Source organism: Acipenser ruthenus, chromosome 14 (assembly GCF_902713425.1).
Source record: "Acipenser ruthenus chromosome 14, fAciRut3.2 maternal haplotype, whole genome shotgun sequence".
NCBI lineage: Eukaryota > Metazoa > Chordata > Actinopteri > Acipenseriformes > Acipenseridae > Acipenser > Acipenser ruthenus.
The window spans coordinates 35210421-35232140 of record NC_081202.1 but is presented as its reverse complement, the minus strand read 5'-3'; the positions used below and the strand labels follow the sequence as shown (position 1 = coordinate 35232140).

Sequence of the window (21720 nt, the reverse complement as noted above, 5' to 3'; positions counted from 1 at the left end):
TGGGGTACCACAGCAGCTGGGAGAGTGTTTATTAAAATATCTTACATATTTTTAAAGAGCAGATGATTTTCTATTTAGGAATACCAAAATATTTACTGAGAAAGTAGTCTGAGGTTATCTGGCAACAAGCTCCCCATCCCCAGTTGTACTGCTTTCCTAGAAAAAGGAGAACATTTTGGGGTACCAGTCTACTTGTGTATGGCTCATTAAAACATTTAGCATATATTTAAAAAGATACCAGGGTATTTAGTAATTCAGGGACCTGAGTAAGGAATAATGGGCAATGCAATCCCCACCCTTAGTCTTGATGTAAATCATTTGTTGTTGCCGGTACTGTGTGTCTGTGTGTGTGTGTTATACATATATATATATATATATATATATATATATATATATATATATATATATATATATATATATATATAGTGTGGCAGAGTAGGGGGAGGAGAGGTAGTGAGGGACACTACATTCCCCAGAATGCCACGGGAATGAGCCCCTGTATAAAAGGGGTCGAAACCCTGCAGTCAGGGCTGTGTGCCAGGCTGAGGAAGCCGCATGGAAGAGAGACCTGTGTGGTCTACAAAAAGGTACTATGTGTTCTGATGCGTACTGTATGTACAAGTGTTTTGGCACAGGTAAACGGCTTAGCCGTCCTCTGTGGTAGTCAGTGTAGTCAGTGCTCGGTGGAGGAGTTAGGCGTTTGTTTTGTTTATTTATTATTTGTTGGTGGTTAATAAATGTGCGCAATTGTGCTAAAATCCAGTTTCTGTGTCTGTGTCTGGGTCAGTGTTTTAAAGGCTTCAGATGAGCCTGAGTCGAGGGCTTTGTTTTGATTTGATTGATTGATCTGAAGAAATTATTCTACCCATTGTTTTCTACCCAATTTGATTGCAGATTCACCACTGAAATCTACCTACCATTTAGGAAGACTGAAAACTCCGCTTGCCTGATTGGGCACCTGACCAGTAGGGGGCACTGATGATGAGGTGAACTATACCCAGACAATTTCCCTCCATTACCTACATGAGACAACCACAGTGCTGACTGTGGGCCCCCAGTCAAGACAGGCAACTCAGCACAAACAGATTTCGAACCAGCAAGCACCCACTTGCATGACTCACCCTGCACTCCAAACAGCTTCAGGGCGCGATTGCTTCTGAAATAATGACTTAAACTTTGACCTGTTGACCTTTAAGATAAGATATTATCAAAATCACAAGGAGTAACAGGTAGGTGGAGTGTTCACAAATTGATTTTGTTGTAATTATTTTATGGACTATAGAAGCTCTCCTGCCAATTGACCAGTGATCTGTAGGATTCTTGCAGATGTCCTTGTGATAGAGAGTTTGGTGTCAGCTTATCTTTTCTTCAGGGACAACAGTAATGAAATACATTTGCAGCGCTCAAGTCCCCATACAGAAACAAGGTCTGTTTTATTAAACGCATCACTCACAGTTTCTTCCCTGTGTGGTCTGTTTCTGTTGTAACGTCTATAGAATTAACACATTTTGCTTCATAATACTGAATGAAACCTGCTGAATAATGTTACACTAACATAGTGAATTACACACCGCTTTGAAGTTTTCCATATACCAAAGCTGACAAAAATTGAAAGACGTGACATTTCGAAATCTAACTTGAAATACTGTACTACTATTATGGCTTCCGGTAGACTTTTGCAATATTATTTAGTAGTTTCTTTGATTACATGATGTTAAATAAAATATCTAAATTATGTTTATGAATTTTTTCTAGGTGATGCAAAACTGTTGGCCATATCTGTACACAAATGACATGCCTTGTATACAATTCACTAAGACATAACTAACAATGAGTTATAGAATTATAATAAGTCATATGTTCAATAAAACATATCAGTTCTTTAGCTAAACTTAATGGGGTATATATTAACCCATTAAATACCAAATATATTTTTCTTTGAAAAAATCAGAACACAGACTGTGTTTATGTCATTTGATGCATTACATTTAGATTTAAGTTTTGCGGGTAACGAAATTAGAGTAAGTTAATTAACTCTATTGTTATGATAAAATTGAAATAGCAGGTAGAGGCCAGTTAAAAATGTGCCATAAATTCAAAAGGAGCCTGTCCTTAATTGAGGACAATGACACCTAACTGCTGCCTTTTATTTCTTTATTAACCCTTATCACTAAGCACTCTGCTGTTTGAAGAGACTTTCTTTTCCAAGACCTCTTTAATTTTAAAAACTTGTGTTCATTAATTATTAACACATATGAAACAAAAATTTAAACATGGTAGTTGTTAAGAGTGATCATTAATATAAAAGTTCCACCCAAGTAAATACATTGTTTCAAGAAATTTCGAATACACTTCAAAATATGGATATATTTACCAAACCGTGGATCCTAAGTGCATGTAGTAGTGCATTGGCCTTTTTTCATAGTAAAAGCAAAGTTAAAACAACATAGTGTAAGCAGAGAGGTATGGTAAAGTACATTTAAAAACATGGCAAACCGTGGTAAATTATGGTGCATAGTATAGCCATGGGAAAAGCATGGAAACATTGATAAATGACCATGCAACGCTAATCGTGGTAAACTTTTAGAACGGTGTATTAACTACAGTGAATCTGTATTTCTTGTGTGTCCTTCCCTCAGGTTGTAGTTGGGGTTTACTCAGATTCAGCAGCACGTCCTTCTTCTTAGCAATGTCAATGCAATCTGCCAAATGGCACACTGCGAAACAAAAGCAAGAGCAATCTCAGGATCAGAAGCATCACGCAGCTGCGTGTCTTTCTGCAGGCTTGTGGCTGAGAGCTGGTGCCACAGCCAACATGTTTACTGCTGGCTGGTAGTCTGCTCTTCCTGTCGAGATGAACTCAGACCATAGGAGAATACTGCGCACAGGAAGTCTGTGGCTTAGACATGTGCCAGTCATGTTTCTTTAACTTCTTGTTTAACTGATAGTGGGCACAGTTGTATCATATACACAATGAAATAAGAACATGAAAATCTAGTTGATAATAATACTATGGTTGGATGGATTTAGTCTATATATATATATATATATATATAGAGAGAGAGAGAGAGAGAGAGAGAGTATTGTTTTACTCATTGTTAGGCCTATATATATATATATATATATATATATATATATATATATATATATATATATATATATATATATATATATATTCTGTAAATAAAAGTTATTTCTCTTTTTTTTTCTGTGATCATCTTTCAATCATGTTTTTCAGATGAACTTCGACATGATTCCGAGAGCTCTTTTAAAGCTTCTGGGGTGCTTTTGCTTAAAAAGTTCTAAAAATGGGGCAGCAGTGTGGAGTAGTGGTTAGGGCTCTGGACTCTTGACCGGAGGGTCGTGGGTTCAATCCCAGGAGGGTGACACTGCTGCTGTACCCTTGAGCAAGGTACTTTACCAGCATAAGCCCAACTGTATAAATGGGTAATTGTGTGTAAAAAATAATGTAATTGTATGTAAAAATAATGTGATATCTTGTAACAATTGTAAGTCGCCCTGGATAAGGGCGTCTGCTAAGAAATTAATAATAATAGTCACCAGGATGTGACAAAGCACATCAAAACAACAGTACAACACCACTTCGATATTTCATACCCATACAAATGTGTCCATTAAACACTCACTTTAAGCAAAGACTTTGTAGTACAGCAAAATATGACATATTTATTTCCATCAAGTACCAGTACTTATAAGGGTTCTTATTAAAAAAAGTCCCTTATTCGCTGATCATGTCCGTCTGTCTGTCTATCTGCCCCACTATACATGATGAACATAAATGCCTTGACTGTCAAACTTCACCAAATTTTTATCATACACTCCTAGCCTCGTTTCAGATTGCATTTGGCTATAATCCCCAAAAAACTATCCACACATTTTTACCAATTCAGGTGCTGTGCGATTATGACGTGACTGTGAGGACCCTCTGCATGGGAACCTAATGCCAAAATATTCCTTTCACAGGCGAAACTGGGCTCAATTTTCAATTCAGTCCTCAAATTAGAGTTGTGACACTGTGGCAACACAGCTCAAATTAGAGTCGTGACACCATGGCAACACAGCTCAAATTAGAGTCGTGACACCATGGCAACACAGCTCAATATACCAAGGGATGACTGGGGGGGTCATGGTCTCACATTTTGTATTATTTGACCCAAATATGGAAATCAGGTTATCCACAAATAGCTTTTACAGTATTTTGGTGAAGCCTCTTAACTATTGTGGGGTCCTCTGCACAATCATACCCTAAATGTACCTATTATTCCCCAGAGCTTCAGAAAAAATCATTCAGACTTCCAAACATCCAGTTTGGAGACGTGGAGGCCACCTAACTTTATATTCATGATATCACTAATGGCAAGTCCCTATTTTTTAATTTATTATGCTCGAAAAAACAGTAATACAAAAGCACAACACAATAACATGTAACAATCATTTAACAACAACATTAACCAAATAATAACATAGAAAGAAAGGTAACGTACAAAAGTAATGTTTCTAAAATTCATTTTCTTACTTCTTCTTATCTAATTTGGCAGTTTTCCCATGGGGTATACTGTGCATTTATTGTACCAAAGTTTGCCCTGTTTTTTAATATGCTTTACTGTACCTCTCTGGGTTTTATATTGTTGACATGTACTTTCCATGCTTTCACTGTGCTATGATTTTACTATGGGAAACGTATAGGGGAAACACTTTTCTATTTTTGTCCCCTGCATTATTGCATTATTATTATTTGTTTATTTAGCAGACGCCTTTATCCAAGGCAACTTACAGAGACTAGGGTGTGTGAACTATGAATCAGCTGCAGAGTTGCTTGCAACAACGTCTCACCCGAAAGACGGAGCACAAGGAGGTTAAGTGACTTGCTCAAGGTCACACAGTGAGTGAGCTGGGATTTCTTTAACCACTGGACCACACAGGCTCCTTTAGAGCACATTGCGTCAACTCTAGCATGACATCAGGGACTGGGGGGGGGGGTCAATAATATATATGATTTCACTACTCATTTGTAATAACAATATGACACAATGGATTATAGACCAAAGGCATGTAGGTATGGGGTAATCTCATAGTGCTTACCTTAAAATTATACTAAGCATTTTATTGTTTAAAATGATCTTATTAATTTAAATTGATTAATTTTTACTCCCTTTTGAAATTGCTCATTGTTTCCAAAACATTTTTTAAATGCCATAGTGCAATGTATCTTTATTTGAAAGTAAGACATTTTTAAGGAAATTCAGCTCTAAAAGTATGTAGCTTAGTATTTTTACTTTTAGTATTTTTTATTTTTTCAGGAACTGCTCTTCAGTTCAAATTGCCTGATATATGTGACCTAGATCAGCCAAAGTTTCTTTGTATTAGTTTCGATAGATTGTTCTGTGAATTGTGCAAACAAATTCTTCCCTGGGTAAACTGGGTTTTAATTGAAACGAGCGCTATGTAAAAAGTCCCTTATCGTAACCGGATGCACAATTCCATTCATGCTTGCCCAGTTTCTACAACTATGGCTCTGATTTGGTTTGGGCTGCTGAACGTGGCATGCATCAAATCAAACTATGATGAATGCTGGTGCTCAATACAGCATGCAATGTCCCCCGCATCAGAGTAGCTGTGTTGTGCAGTTTTTGCATTTTGAGCACACCTCTAGCATGACATCAGGCAACGAGGGCAGTAATAGCACATGTTTATGAGTTCACTACTCTTTTGCAATACATGACAAACTGGATTATAGTTTGCTTGTGGCAGTGGCAGGCGTTCAGATTACGTTGAAAAATGTAAGAAGACGCCTTTGTGCTATAAGGACATTTTAAGTAGTATATACTTGTAGCATCCAAAACTTAAAGAGTAAGTAGCGGGGTTCCAAAAAATACAGCGTTACACGTCCCCACGTGTTGCTACAACTGTTTAAATAATGTACCTGCAATTTTTCTTTTCATTGTTAACATCCTGACAACATTTTACACTTAGAAGTTTAAAATCTGTTTCAAATGTCTTTTCAGCATTATTATTATTATTATTATTATTATTATTATTATTATTATTATTATTATTATTATTATTATTATTTTACTGTTATTAGTATTATAGCTGATAGTGTAAGGATTATTTCCCATATTGCCAAACAGATAACACAGCAATAACGACCCATGATGTCGTGCAGAACACAAAAGCCAGAGCTTTTTTTTATTTCCCCCATAATTGCTCATCTTCTTTTTTCCCCATAATTGCTCATTCTGCAGTGATTTAGAAGACACACCCCTGCTCTCAAACCCGAGTGCACTGGAACTGACATGTTGAAAAGACCTCTGAAACAGACTTTAAACTTAGAAGTATATATTATATGCAGAAAACTATTTTATTTATCATGATATATTTATCATCTTCAATAAAAAAATTAGGAATCAAAGTTAGGTAGATTATTCTTTTTTTGTTTATTTAAAAGTAACACAGTACATAGATCTATGGGTATTGAAACCTACTGTAATACATGTTGGTTCCACTGTATAAAATTATTTTTCATTTCCCTTGGAAAACAGGAAGAGTTTTTATGACGCAGGAGTTGGGAGGCGTACTGTAGTGGATAAGGCCCACTCTTGTTGTGAGGACTCTTGTATCACTGCTGTCTAAATAAAATTTCTTGACACAGTCTGCAGCGCCAAGGCTTGTTTTATATACTCGGGGCTCTCAGGACTCATGGGGCCACATTCTCAAAGCCTTTACTCCATTCTTTAATTAACTCCTATTTTTTGAAAGATGTAAATTCTCCTATTTTTTGTAAAGCCAATTGTTTTTTTTTGTTTTGTTTTGTTTTGTTTTTTTGGCTCCTTTCAAAAGAGATATGTATATTACAGGACATCCGAGTTTAATGACAATTAACTTGTTTTGTCAACATGGAAATATACTGGTATGAACTGGTATGAACTACCGAACCATCCAGTACGAGGCACACTGTTCCTGTTATACCGTGCCCTCACAGGTTGGGGGGGAGATTGTTGACTAGGATTCATTCGCTATCTGTCACAGAAGGGTAAAAAAAATCGTGGGATATTTCAGAACCAGCACCGTTGTTAAAGAAAAGCTGGCAGCTTTTTCACCATGATATGAAGCAATGAATTCAGGAGGTGGAAACCAGGTGGAACTACACATTTTTTACGCTGGAGCATTTTGTGCAGTCAAGGAGCCTCTCAGCTGCCATGTCATCCCTGGATGCATCCCTCCTGATGATCTTTCACCAGGACTGGACGACCATGGAGGAGGCAATAAAGGTATGTATATTTAGATTTAAAGCACTGCAAAAACCTTGTCATTGTTGTTGCTGCTGTTGTTGTTGTTGTTTACTTTTTCATTTAGTAATTCAGTCAGTATAAATTATTGCAATTCAGTTAATTGTTATACATGTCTTAATCCCTACCCTGTAGAAATGCTATACACTGATAGCGATATGAATCCTTCTCTGTTTGTTAGGTAACACAACAGAATCCAAATAAGGACTGCCATGGAGCTCAAGATGTACCTCGCCGTCCCAGACATTGACAGAAGACAGTGTCCTCTTCAGTTTTGGAAATCGGAAGGTGTCAGATTCCCCCATCTGATGAAGCTGGCGTGGAAATACTTGTGTATGCCAGCGACATCAGTGCAGAGTGAGAGGGTGTTCTCCAAATCTGGAGAGCTCATTTCAAAGAGACACTCAAGACTGAAGGCCAAGCAAGTCAACGTGACTCTCTTCCTGTACTACAATGTGTAGTTGAAGGAGAAATTATTGGTGTGAGGTGGTTAGTATGAAAATAGTACTTGTGTGAATTGTGATTATTTATTGGTTATTATTTTAATACTTTTATTGCTATTTTTTTCAATATATTTATATGTAAGTATCCTGAAGTATTTGATTAACAGTCAAGTACCACAAAATACAGACGTGCTCAAATTTGTTGGCACCCTTACAGCTCATTGAAATAATGCTTCATTCCTCCTGAAAAGTGATGAAATTAAAAGCTATTTTATCATGTATACTTGCATGCCTTTGGTATGTCATAGAATAAAGCAAAGAAGCTGTGAAAAGAGATGAATTATTGCTTATTCTACAAAGATATTCTAAAATGGCCTGGACACATTTGTTGGTACCCCTTAGAAAAGATAATAAATAATTGGATTATAGTGATATTTCAAACTAATTAGTTTCTTTAATTAGTATCACACATGTCTCCAATCTTGTAATCAGTCATTCAGCCTATTTAAATGGAGAAAAGTAGTCTCTGTGCTGTTTGGTATCATTGTGTGCACCACACTGAACATGGACCAGAGAAAGCAAAGGAGAGAGTTGTCTGAGGAGATCAGAAAGAAAATAATAGACAAGCATGGTAAAGGTAAAGGCTACAAGACCATCTCCAAGCTGCTTGATGTTCCTGTGACAACCGTTGCAAATATTATTAAGAAGTTTAAGGTCCATGGAACTGTAGCCAACCTCCCTGGGCGCGGCCGCAAGAGGAAAATCGACCCCAGATTGAACAGAAGGATAGTGCGAATGGTAGAAAAAGAACCAAGGATAACTGCCAAAGAGATACAAGCTGAACTCCAAGGTGAAGGTACGTAAGTTTCTGATCGCACCATCCGTCGCTTTTTGAGCGAAAGTGGGCTCCATGGAAGAAGACCCAGGAGGACTCCACTTTTGACAGAAAAACATAAAGCCAGACTGGAATTTGCTAAAATGCATATTGACAAGCCACAATCCTTCTGGGAGAATGTCCTTTGGACAGATGAGTCAAAACTGGAGCTTTTTGGCAGGTCATATCAGCTCTATGTTCACAGATGAAAAAATGAAGCTTTCAAAGAAAAGAACACCATACCTACAGTGAAACATGGAGGAGGCTTTCGGTTATGTTTTGGGGCTGCTTTGCTGCGCCTGGCACAGGGTGCCTTGAATCTGTGCAGGGCACAATGAAATCTCAAGACTATCAAGGCATTCTGGAGCGAAACGTACTGCCCAGTGTCAGAAAGCTCTATCTCAGTCGCAGGTCATGGGTCCTCCAACAGGATAATGACCCAAAACACACAGCTAAAAGCACCCAAGAATGGATAAGAACAAAACATTGGACTATTCTGAAGTGGCCTTCTATGAGCCCTGATCTGAATCCTATCGAACATCTATGGAAAGAGCTGAAACTTGCAGTCTGGAGAAGGCACCCATCAAACCTGAGACAGCTGGAGCAGTTTGCTCAGGAAGAGTGAGTCAAACTACCTGTTAACAGGTGAAGAAGTCTCATTGAGAGCTACAGAAAACGTTTGATTGCAGTGATTGCCTCTAAAGATTGTGCAATAAAATATTAGGTTAGCGGTCCCATCATTTTTGTCCATGCCATTTTCATTTGTTTTCTTATTTACAATATTATGTTGAATAAAAGATCAAAAGCAAAGTCTGGTTTCTATTAAATATGGAATAAACAATGGTGAATGCCAATTACTTTTGTCAGTTTCAAGTTATTTCAGAGAAAATTATGCATTCTTTGTTTTTTGTGGAGGGGTACCAACAAATTTGAGCACGTCTGTACTCAGAGCATTCAGTTTTTGTTTATTCTGTTTCTGTATATAGTTCGTTTTTATCACTTAATTCTTGAATTGATCTTTTGATAACTTGGCATTTTTTCACATGTCCAGTGTGTTTTTGTATCAGATATATAATGTTAAGAAGGTGGGGGGTTTTTGGCCCAAAATCACATCAATAAAAAGGCTTCTTTTTAAATGTTTGTAGTCTGCAGTAACTATTTTTCTTGACCCATTCTCAATGCCTGCATAAATGTGCAAATATTGAAAGCAGGTTAATATTCGACCCAGTCAACTACATAATGTACGTAAAGTACAGAGATTTTCCAACGAATATTTTGCATTTCAGTCTGGAAGGGCAGTTTCCCATAATTAAAAACTACAACTCCTATGATGCACTCAGTTTTAAAATAAATTGCACTGAACCAAGGGAAGTGTAGTTCGTTATTTTGCTTGTGACCGTTGGCGTTTCCAAAAATCTTCTGAAGTTCTTTGGCGTCTCCGCGCGTGTTTCAGAAATGCTCCACGGGAACTGTAGTATTCTGACCACTGACAGCAAGGAACAGTTGCTGTTCTTCAGGTAAAAAGACTACAAAACCGATGAGCAAATTACAAGTCGCGCAGGCGCGTTGCTCTCGCGTTAGGATTGAGGGGAGGGGAGAGTTCTGACTCTTGTCGGTTTAGGAGCTTTAGTCGCCATTTAGTATTTAGACAGAGCTAAAGCGTGTGTAAGGGATAACATCTTCATTACGAATAAAGTAATAACATATAATTTGGTGATAATTGTGAGCAATTAAGTTAGTATTTCTTTTATTATTTAAATATTTATTTTCGTATTTTTTGCTTCAGGTATTGAAAACGCAAACTCATTTTTGGAGCGCTGGGGTATTACAAGAGATAGTAGAAAAGCCATAATATAACAAGTTGTTTTTTTTTAGTTTAAAGGATATTCTTTATTTTTTTATTACATGGATTGGAATCGTTTTTTTCTGCATTTGTGGGCAACATAATGCCACTGCATTACTAGAACCGCTTAATATTATTCTTCCTTTCTTATTTGAATTGTGTTTCCAAATAATTATGGATACATTACATTACAGTACAGTATTTGGAGGGAGAGTATTTTGAACGGGTGGAGGTGTTTCTTGTCCTCTCCTTAGATATAAGGGTTTCTCTCCCCGAACCGGGCTTCTCAGTATCCAGCAGTAGCTGGCCGTGTCACACAGTCAGTGAGGTTTACCCCGGAGCGAGGAAGAACAGCCGACTATCAAGGCCAGGGGAAGGCCCTGGGAGGTACAGCCTGTAACAAGCTTGCTTTCCAGTCTTGATCATGGATCATAGATACTGACGTAAAAATCCACGGGCACACGGCTCTGTGATCGCTACCATTTGTAAGTGCGCTTGGTATATTAACCTCATAGAAAAAAGGCTAATTGGAAGACGAATCACAGGGTGGCTGTTCTCAGCAGATGTAAGATGTGGCTGTATTGTTGAAACTACACGCTGAACTGAAATATTTAAACACGTAGAGCACGGAAGAAGGTGGCAGATGCGCATTGAAAAACCTTCCAACCGCACGAGTATCTGTGTTTGCATTGGCAATAAAATACAGTTGAGATAAAGTTTAATTCTGTCATTTGAACTGTGAAACTATCGACGTGGGGTTTCTGCCCGGACTGTGTTTGAAATATGTCCTGCCTCGCGATGGGAACTATACACTGAATCGGATTGGCAGTACTATTAACAACAATTATCTTTTGATAACTTCGACTGTATAGCAAAGATCGACCTGTCCGTGGACATACTTTGTTCTGTTGCCAGGGTTTCTCTTATGATGAACGAGTTTGCAGAGTGAACCTCGCATGAGAAGTAAGTTTACATTTTTTTTTAACCTTTTGCTAAGTTTGGGTTTATATGCATAGAATGATCGTGTCATTTGTGTGTGAAAACGTGACATTACCAAAACAAAAGTGTAAACCCTGCACATACAAGTGGAATAGTAGTGTGTGTGTATTCTAGTTTATAAGACCACTACCCCATTATCTGGGTATATGGGCACCTCCATATAAACTCTGGTAGCTTTCCATTTGCAATCTCAATTTCGCTCTTGATTGCCTTAGTGCAAGATACGGCGCAGTTTGATGCAGTATGTTTTATGGTTGATTTGCGCAGCTACAACAGCAAACGACGACTCTTTGTTAAGCTGTTTTTGTGCAGCATTTGTTTCCCTGTATTTTCTTAATCTTGAATCCGAGACAGCACGACACTGCCGCTAATCCTGCTTTAGGTAGGCCAAATAATAATAATTACCATCATCCTCATCGGTGGCAGCAGCTGCTAAATGAGCTTGCGTAGTTTAGTACCAACAAGCTTCCGTTTTGATTTCCCACACGGGGAAACCAGAAATCCGTCTTGCACACAGATACGGGCCAAAAATAAATAAATAAATAAATAATCCGAGACCAGAAGGCATGACTGAAAATACTGCATTATAAATTGAGCCGTTTGTGCCTGACTGGCGGTGTGTAGACGTACTTGTTAGTGGGTCACCGTGCTCTATCCTTGGTCTAAGTGCGCTTTACTTTCGCAGCTCACTTTGCAGAAGGTTTCATTAACAACCACTATTGTTTTGGAATTATTATATATTACATTAGCTGTGCAATGCAACTTGCACGTGTAACAAAGACACCTCCTGCAGTCTCTGATATGTATGAATACTGGTTGGTCTTTTAGAAAAAAATTAAAATAGAAATTCTAACCTTTTAGTTTGTTGTGGAACACCACGTGCATGCATTGAGGTGGGTTACCTGACAAACTGCTGGAGATGCCGCCTGCAGAAAGCTTAGGGTGTGTGAATATACTGTTGAGACCCCAATCCATGGTTAGCAGATTGACTCCTATAATGATGTCAGTTTGAGATAGATAGTGTGTGTTTCCTGTTTTGTTTCAGAAGTAATATAAATATGCTCAGCCAAGGACTGTGCATAATAATGATGATAATTAAAACATATATTGCCAGGAGTTGACTGCAAGTAATATGAACATGAGAGAATGGTTTGCTGCTTGCAGATATTGCAATTCCAGTGATTCTTAAAAAAAAAAAAAAAAAAGTAAATTTAAAAGTGTTGAATGAAGAAAACAGCCTCCAAGATAATACCACAGAGTTATGCCGGTTTCTGGTTGGGATGAAATGTACTATTGGATAGTATGCTGCTGATTCAAGTGAGATTTATCAGTGATGGTTTAATTTGTTTTTAATGGTGCAAGGGATTCACTTCCAATCACCCCTGGTCAGAGTCACATACCAGATTAAGTACTCTATGTAATGCTTAGTGGAAATGAGAATCTAAATGTGAATGTGCAAAGCTTAAATCTTTTTTTCTTTTTTTTATCTTTCAGTAAACCTTTTCCGTCTGGATCGTGTCGGATTACAAATACGTTTTTGCTGATCATCAATAAGCAAGCAAGAACGCCTCTCTCCTCCCGCCCTTGCCTTGTAGATTTTGTTTTTCTGTAGCTCAATGACGGCTATCTTTGGTGCATTGTAGAATGGATGGTGTGGTCTGGACTGTCCCAGTTTCTCAGTGTTTGCGACTCCTTTTCTGTGACTGCATTTTGTTCTTTTCGAACTATAAAAGAACACCTCCTGTCCAGGGCCCAGACCCTTTGCACTGTAATTACATTCACTGTCCCTACTGAATTACCAGGACACACCTGTTTGGGGGCGGGGTTGTTGGCTGGAAAAGGAGTCTGAAAAGGGGAGTTTCCTGGAAGCGGTTTGGAATTATTATTATATTTTTTTAAGACTTGTACATGCTAGCTAAAATGTCTGAAAACTCAGACAAGATATCGACATTCTTAGCGCCCCCCAAGAACGGGAACGGGTCCTGTTCGGATACATCTGTGGGGGAGAGGCTGGGGGTGAACCTGTTGAACATCAGACACGTAGAGGTGGAGTTCCGAAAGCGCAGGCACACCATGGACAAGGACAGCAGAGCTGCGGAGCACCGCTTCTTCCGCCGCAGCGTAATTTGTGACTCCAACGCCACGGCCCTGGACCTGCCCAGCAATGCCTGCATCCTGTCTTCCCCTCCTGATTCCGACAGCTCCCTCTCCTCTATCATTGTGGAGCCCAGCGAGCCCCCTGCATTGGCCCCCCAGCCCGCAGAGGTGCCTCCAGTGGAGGTAGCCCCAGAGGTGTGCAATGAGACCAGCGGGCACACGGAAGAGCCGAGCATGCCTGTCCTGGTGGTCAGCGATGGGCAGTCATTGGTGTTCGCTCCTGCCAGAGACAAAGAAGCTTGTAACCATGTCAGGGAGTCTAAGATTGATGCTGGTGATGGCAGTGCCGCTGGCAGCAATGTTGTGGTTGGGAAACAGGAGAAAGGGAAGGAAGTTCTGAAAGAGGCAGGGTTAGGATTTTCCAGAGGGGAAGGGCAAGTGAAAACGGAGGCGGAGCTCCGGGAGGCAGCAGAGAAGAAGCAGCAGCAGGAGGACAATGAAGAGGTGGAGACCAAGGCGGTGGGGACGTCCCCCGACGGGCGCTTCCTCAAGTTTGACATCGAGATTGGCCAAGGATCCTTCAAAACCGTTTATAAGGGGTTGGATACCGAAACAACGGTGGAGGTGGCTTGGTGTGAGTTGCAGGTGAGGGACTTTTTTTCTTTTAACCCTTAACACTTATTTTTATTCCCACCAACATCATGCTGTGTTGTATAACCACAGTCATATATTCCATCCATGCATGCACAGATAATATTCTTGCAAGTAAGTGACTAAACTGACTGTAGACCCAAAGGGAAAAGGTTATGGTACCTAGTCAGAGCAAGAATTCCTAATCCCAGCCTGTCAAACTTGTAACCATTGTCTTGGTGACTTTAATTTGTGGACCTGAAATATCACTCGGGCCTCGCACACACACACTGCAGTTAGCGCGACAACCGTATTAACAAACTGCATTCACTGCGGTTGTTTGTTGTACACACACACACCTTTCATTACTGAAGTGAGTGACTCCCTGTTTAAACTAACACCTGAACTCAGACCACCATTACACGACATTCGTTAGGTTTGTGTGGCGCCAGCACGGAGGCTGTTTTTTTTATTTATGCTTTTGGAAGAAAGTACAGTGTGTGTGTGTGTGTGTATATATATATATATATATATATATATATATATATATATATATATATATATATATATATATATATATATATATATATAATATAATTTTGTCATGTTTATCGCATGGAAATGTCTGAAACGATGCGATCATTAGTTGCGCAGAAATCCACCGAGCACCTACTGAGGTTGTTATAGTGCAGTTTTAATACACACACACGTACAACTGCTGCGCATTAACAAACCAAACTGAATTAATAATTTTACTCGCTACTTGTTCTGAACAGGATTAAATAGTGCAATCGAACTCTGCGTGTACTTAAACCATATTAAGAGCAAAAGGTGAGGTACGAGGGCTTAGCAGGGCTTGAATTTCAGCGTGGGATTGCGGGAATCGCACATTTTCCAAGTTGCTCCCACATATCTGCAACTTTCAGTGTGGGAAAAACCGCAGATATTTTATGACACCAAGCTACTGTGTTTTTCACCCAATTTAGAATGCCTGAAACGCTACAACAATCTCTAAGGAAGTGAGTGTCGGTGATGAAAGCACTATGAGCCGCATTCTGAGTAGTTCTGGTTAAAATAAATAAATAAATACAAGTAGTGCTGGATATTTTAAGTGCCGATACAGCTTCCCCCCCCCCCCATTTAATATTGAGGTTCAATGGTGCAGTGTGTTTTTTTTTTTTTGGGATCCATCTATGATAGCAATGTATATAGCAGTGACCAAACATGATTATTTTGGAAAAACGTTTTTGTTTTCCTCTATCCTCATCTCTTCCACATAGTATGCCTGATCCTGTTGCAACTTCCATAATATTAAAGGACAACAGTGAAAACAGTGAAAAGCAGGTGGAAATAGGGCTGAGTGTAAAGAGTTAATAAAAAAAGAAATGGAGCGTTGGTTAAAAAGAATGAATGCAAAAACTTCATGTTAGGCAATGGCAAAAGCAATGGGAGAGCGCTCTGTCTCACAGTGATGAACAGCTGTAGGTCTCCTGAAATCAGCTTATTTTAAAGCAACACCAGTGTGAATGATGATGCAGTAAAATATATATATAAATATAGTTTTTTATATGCAAAAGTGCCTTTTTTTTTGCCCCCCCAAAAAAAAAAAAAAAAATTCTCCCAGCACTCTGCTTAGAGTGAAGTACAACAACCCCAGAGTGCTCGGGCTCCTCCAGTTTAGTGTTCTAATTTTAAGGCCCAGCTGTCAATGAGAATGTTTCAAGAAGTTGAAGGAAAGTTGTGTGGGAGGAAGGAAATCTGAGATCCACACATATACTGTACATAGGTATTCAGACTGATGGACCAGACTCTGCTGCCTACCTCTCTCGGCAGGTGGCACTGTTTGTCAGTCCTGGGGTGGGGAAGGGGATGAGAAGTTTACTGAGTGGTACTTGAGGGCAGGTTCTTTTTCTTGACGCAGTCTCAATTGAAGCACGGTTAGAGAGGCGTCCTTAACTGTTAAGCTGGTCAGTCTGAATAATCATGAAGTGACGCTGATTAATCATCAATGACAGGATCACCAGGTGGGGCTGTTTTTTTGCTCTTGGAACACATAGCTTCTTGCACATAGTTGTGCTTTCAACAGCATGTTTGGGTGTGTCTGTAGGAGGGATAACAGGAGGCCCTCATTTCATTTAACCCAAGAATTGCCACAATTTTAAATCTGGAAGTTGACATGATCTAGCTCAAGTTTTAAGCAAATGAGGGAATGTACCCAAGCACCGTTTGATCGTGCCCAGTTCTTCTAGACTGATGGCCAGGATTGAGATGCACACTGTCCCTCGGTGTCAGAGCTGTGAGGGGAAGCTATTGTGTTGCTAGTCTGCCTGACAGTATCAGTGACATTGTCCATCAACTCTGAAAAGCACCCAAAAAAATAAAAGCAAATTAAAATGAGTCCTGGTACATGGTGAACTAATTCTCTGCTAGTCCTGCCGCAAGATGCTTTCTAACAGAATTACTTCTAATTAAGGAGTGCATGAAAAGTCATTCATGTGGAACTGTTTCCATCATAGTCCGAAGATGGAATTTGATAATCTTTCTTTCTCTGGTTTTAAAGAGCGAATTTGGGAAATTGCTTAGAACCTCCTGCCAATGCTTCTCATTCAGTCACATTAACAAATATATGTCTTCTCTATTCAATTATCTGATCTCTGTATGCTGCTAAATTTGAACCACATGTTTTTATCGTGTTTTGTACTTTGTAATTGCTTTTTTATTGTTTTCTAGAACCCCTTTAAATAAGGCCTTGGTCTCAATAGGTTCGTCTCCTGGTTAAATAAATAAATAATTCAGGGGCGCAGTTGGTTGCTGGACAGAAAGAAGGCACTGAAGGAGTGGGGGCAGTTCCACTCTCCAGGTGAAGTGACCTTGGAGCAACACTGTCTTTAACCTAGTGTAGTACCTGATATCCAGTTTTTAAAATGCATATTTAGGGGTTCCCGGGTGGCGCATCCAGTAAAGGCACTCCGCGTGGAATGCAGGATGCACCCTTTAGCCTGGAGATCGCAGGTTTGAATCCAGGCTATGTCATTGCCGACCGTGACCTGGGGTTCCTAGGGGGCGGTGCACAATTGGCAGAGTGCCGCCCGGGTAGGGAGGGCTTAGGTCGGCAGGGCAATCCACGGTTAACCGCGCATGAGCGACCCTTGTGGCTGATAGGGCGCCTGCGGGTCTGCAGTGGAGCCATTCAGATCTGTGTTGTCCTCCGGCACTATAGGTCTGGTGGCTTCGGTGTGGATCCACAGTGCGAAAAATGACGGATTGGCAGGAGCACGTTTCAGAGGACGCGTGTTTCAGCCTCTGTTTCCTGAGTCGCCGGGGGATTGCAGTGGTGAACCGGGATAAAAATAATTGGGCATTCCAAGTTGGGGAGAAAACTGGATTAAAAACCATTGGCAATGACTCAATTAATTTGAGACCTTTTGTAGCAATGGAAGTTTGTGACGGAGGAGATAGATGGAATTATTATGTTGGCTTCAACCACTTTAAATAGGTCTGTCAACCAAATTCCAGTGCCCCTTGTTAGGACAGGAGCCGTTGTGACCATTGCAGAGATAGAAAAAGACCCCATTGTACAACAGTTTGATCCAGTTTAATAAGACCCCTCTGAGCTTGTTAAATATACCCTGTGGCTAATCAGGCTTGTAGTAAACCTGGAGTGGGTGGCACTGCTGTGCAATAGGAGTCTTATTTCCATCCCTGCATTCTCCTGCAGTAAATAATACCTCTTTCTGTTAGATTCTTCCTGCTAGGTTAATACCTGCCTGAATGCCGTCTTGCGTAGGCCATTCTAGGTACTATGCTCATTTCTAGGGCTGATTAGAAGGTTTGAAAGTTCGTTCGCTAGCCAGGAATTTGAAGATTGTTTTAAACCTTCGAAGGTTTGTCAGATGCCATTCACGCACTGTGTTTTTTTTTTTTTTTTTTTTTTTTTTTTTTTTCTGTTAAGAGAAATAGTTTGACAATATGTGAATACTATAAATCACATTAATTGTCACTCGCATGCACAATTTGATCTTTTTATTTGTGTAATGCATATTACATAAACAAAAGTTGTTGTATTAAAATCCAACCAAATCATTATACGTAGCAAATCTAGCAGGGTATATCCAAAGCACTGGGGCGGTACCTATAGCGGTTGTAGTGCTTCAGTGAAATAGGTACTGAATACCTAGTGTACAGGACAGTGTAAGAGAAGTGCTATGGTAAAATATGTTTGAAACATACAAAGTATACGCTAACACTAATAATAATTTTAATTTTGAAAAAACTGAGCACTGTCCTTTCCCTCCCCCTCCAGCTTGTGTTAACCAGAGGCAAATTTCTTCATTCACCATCTTGACAGTAAAGCGTTGTATAGCGTAAGCTGTATTGATAGAAATGTCTCGAAACCCCTCTGCTGTTTGGGATTTTTTTTGTTAAATGCCCAGACGACCAAAAAAAAAGTTGAATGCAAACTGTGCAAGTGACTGTTGATGTATCATGGAGGCACAGCCAATCTCTGGGGTCACTTTACAATCGGAAGTTCATATTATTATTATTATTATTATTATTATTATTAGTATTATTATTAATATTTCTAGAAGTAGTAAAATGTGACTGACTGATAGCCTGCTAGCAGCGGTGACTGTTAAATTAAGTTTGAATACATGTAAATAAACAATGTGTATTTTTATTTATTTAAATTATAAAAACAGGATTACCGTTCTATACAATGTATTTTTAAAATACATATGAATGTTTTAATCTATTTATATGCTTACCTGTAAAATAATAGGTTTTTCAATCAAATAAACAAGTAGCTATGGTGATGTCACCAGTAAATTATTCAAATGAGTACCATCGAAGGTTTGAAACTTCTTTCGGTAATGTGTTCTGAACCTTTGAAGGTCAAAATGTACCCTTCGTTGCAGCCCTACTCATTTCTGCCATTGGTAACCTGAAATTGTAATGCCTGTGTAAGTCCTAGAGACCCCTCCCTCCACTTTAAACAGTGATCTAATTCTACTGTTTAATGTGGGGAAATGGATAGGACTGAGCCATTTCAGGCTTTTCACACTGTGATCGAAAAGGCACATGCATTCAATAAATATACAGTGCTGCCCCTTTATAAGGCAGCCTGTTATACTGTGGAACAGGTTATAAGGCGGTATGGTCATGGCTCCCATTTGCACCAACACTAGTATTCTCGTTATAAGGCGGAACACAAATAGCATGGTCTCTAAACTATGGCTCCCGACTACAGCGATATAAAGGGGGAGCACTGTATAACATTTGTCAATATATTAAGCATTTGCTAATTTTTTCTGAACTAAATGTAAAATCTAAAGTACAAAATTGAGTAAGAAAAATAGCTGCTTGTGTGCTTTTTCATTGCACTGTATAGAGAAGTTCAAATAGTGAGGCTTCAGTCTGCAAGCTGCACCTACAATATTAAAAAATAACAATTTAAATAATACCACTTTCACACACAAAAGCAGCTACTGAGCTGTCTCGGAGACGTTTAAAAAATTCTTTAAAATACCCATTCACACAGCACGAAATTGCTCAATCTATGCCGCTATAATACCGTCATAACCCTTTCACACAGCCCAAGGGATCCTGCGAGTACAACTTTCAAACCTGTCGGTCAACAAATCGTTTTCATGGCAACGGAAACAAAACAAAACAAATACAGTGGTTTGCAGAAGTATTCACCCCCCTGCAAAGTTTTCACATTTTGTTGGCACCTGAGTGAACTCCACAACACCTTCAAATTAGACTTTACGTGTAGAATCTACACAAACTACTCCACATTGATAAAGTTAAAAAATGCATATAGAATATAAATAAGTAAGATTTACAGAGAAACAGATTAATTTCAGCTGCATAAGTATTCAGCCCCTTTGCTACTGCAGCCCTAAATCAGCTCAGGTGCAAATGATTTGTTTGAAAGGTCACGAAATTAGTGAAATGGTTTCAGCCTGTGTGTACTCAAAGTGGTTTAACTTGTAGATAATTTCCCTCAGGTTTATAAAGACTTTCAAGTTGCAACTCACATAGTGATCCAACAAAGCAACCGTGAAGACCAAGGAGCTTTCGAAACAAGTCAGGGATAAAGTGGTAGAGAGGCACAAAGCAGGAGAAGGGTACAAGAAAATTTCAAAGGCACTGATTATCCCTCTCAGCACAGTGAAGTCCATCATTAAGAAGTGGAAGATGCATCATACCACCCAGGCACTACCCAGATCAGGTCGTCCTCCCAAACTGAGCAGCCGGGCAAGCAGGAAACTGATTCGGGATGTCACTCTGAAGCCAACAATGACCTTGAGAGATCTCCAAAGTTCTGTGTCTGAGGTGGGAGTCAGTGTTCACACATCAACAGTAAGCCGGTCCCTACACAAAGCTGGCCTGTATGGATGGGTGGCAAGAAAGAAGCCATTACTCAAAAAGCCTCATCTTAAGGCACGTATGGAGTTTGCAAAAAAGCATGTAGATGATACTGCAGACATTTGGAAAAAGGTTTTGTGGTCAGACAGACAAAAATTGAACTTTTCGGTCTAAATTCCATTTCAGCAGGGCAATGACCCAAAGCACAAAGCCAAAGTCATGCTGGAGTGGTTGAACAAGAAGATAATTAATGTTCTTGAGTGGCCCAGTCAAAGTCCTGACTTGAATCGCAAATTTATGGCGAGACTTGAAGATTGCAGTCCATCGACGATCCTGAACAAACTTATCAGAACGAGCAATTTTCCTGGGAAGAATGGGCAAAAATTTCACCATCCTACTGTGCAAAGCTAGTAGAGAACTATCCAAAGAGACTCGGCAGTAATTGCTGCAAAAGGTGCTTCTACCAAGTACTGACTTAAGGGGCTGAATACTTATGCAACCTGTACATTTAATTTTGTACATTTTCTTTGCAAGTTTTGCTGACATTTAACCTCCTCCTCATATAACAGTGTTCAGTTTAACCACTACAGCTTTGAATAAAAAAAGTTCATTTGAAAAACTGCATACATTATTTGTAATTCAACAAAATGTGACATTGTTGGTAGGGGGTGAATACTTCTGCAAACCACTGTAAATAAATATGCAGAATAACATGGGTAAAAAAAAGTTATATATATCAATTTCTTGTCTTTAGTGAATGGCGCTGGAGACCTGTAGTGCACTGTAAACTTCCCTCTGCTCGCTTTGTCCTCTATTAATAATATATATGTGGAAAATTGAAATAAAAATATTTAAGTGGGGACGCATTATTAATATTTTCATTCAGCCGTCTGATACCAACTGCAGTGTTTTTAAAGTTGTAGGTTCTACCTGTTGCATATACTGTCAACAGCTACAAAAGATTGCGCTATAGCGCTTCAGTGCTGGCATAGCCATTCACACAGGAGTTGAGACGGTTCCGTGCCGTCTCTGAACCTCCTCGCAATGTGGTTCAGAGACAGCATAAAATATGACGGTTTGGTGACGGTATAGGCAATTCACACAGACCAAAGTGCCGCATCATTGCCGGTTCTAAGCCATCATAACTCATCT

The 21720-nt window shown here is 39.4% G+C and overlaps 1 protein-coding gene across 11 annotated transcripts in view; it reads left to right on the top strand.

Annotated features, from left to right (window-relative positions):
- The first annotated feature begins 10068 nt into the window (after positions 1–10068).
- LOC117420145 (serine/threonine-protein kinase WNK1) overlaps positions 10069–21720 on the top strand; it is a 191386-nt gene continuing 179734 nt past the window's right edge. For 4 of the 11 annotated variants that reach the window (XM_034033709.3, XM_034033705.3, XM_034033703.3 and 1 more), the window contains exons 1-2: positions 10070–11433; positions 12964–14211. In XM_034033709.3, coding sequence (XP_033889600.3) covers positions 13378–14211 — 834 coding nt within the window. In that variant the 5' untranslated portion in view covers positions 10070–11433; positions 12964–13377. Of the gene's footprint in view, positions 11434–12963; positions 14212–21720 lie in introns of all 11 variants that reach the window. The other 7 variants (XM_034033711.3, XM_034033706.3, XM_034033710.3 and 4 more) reach the window with 5 other exon arrangements.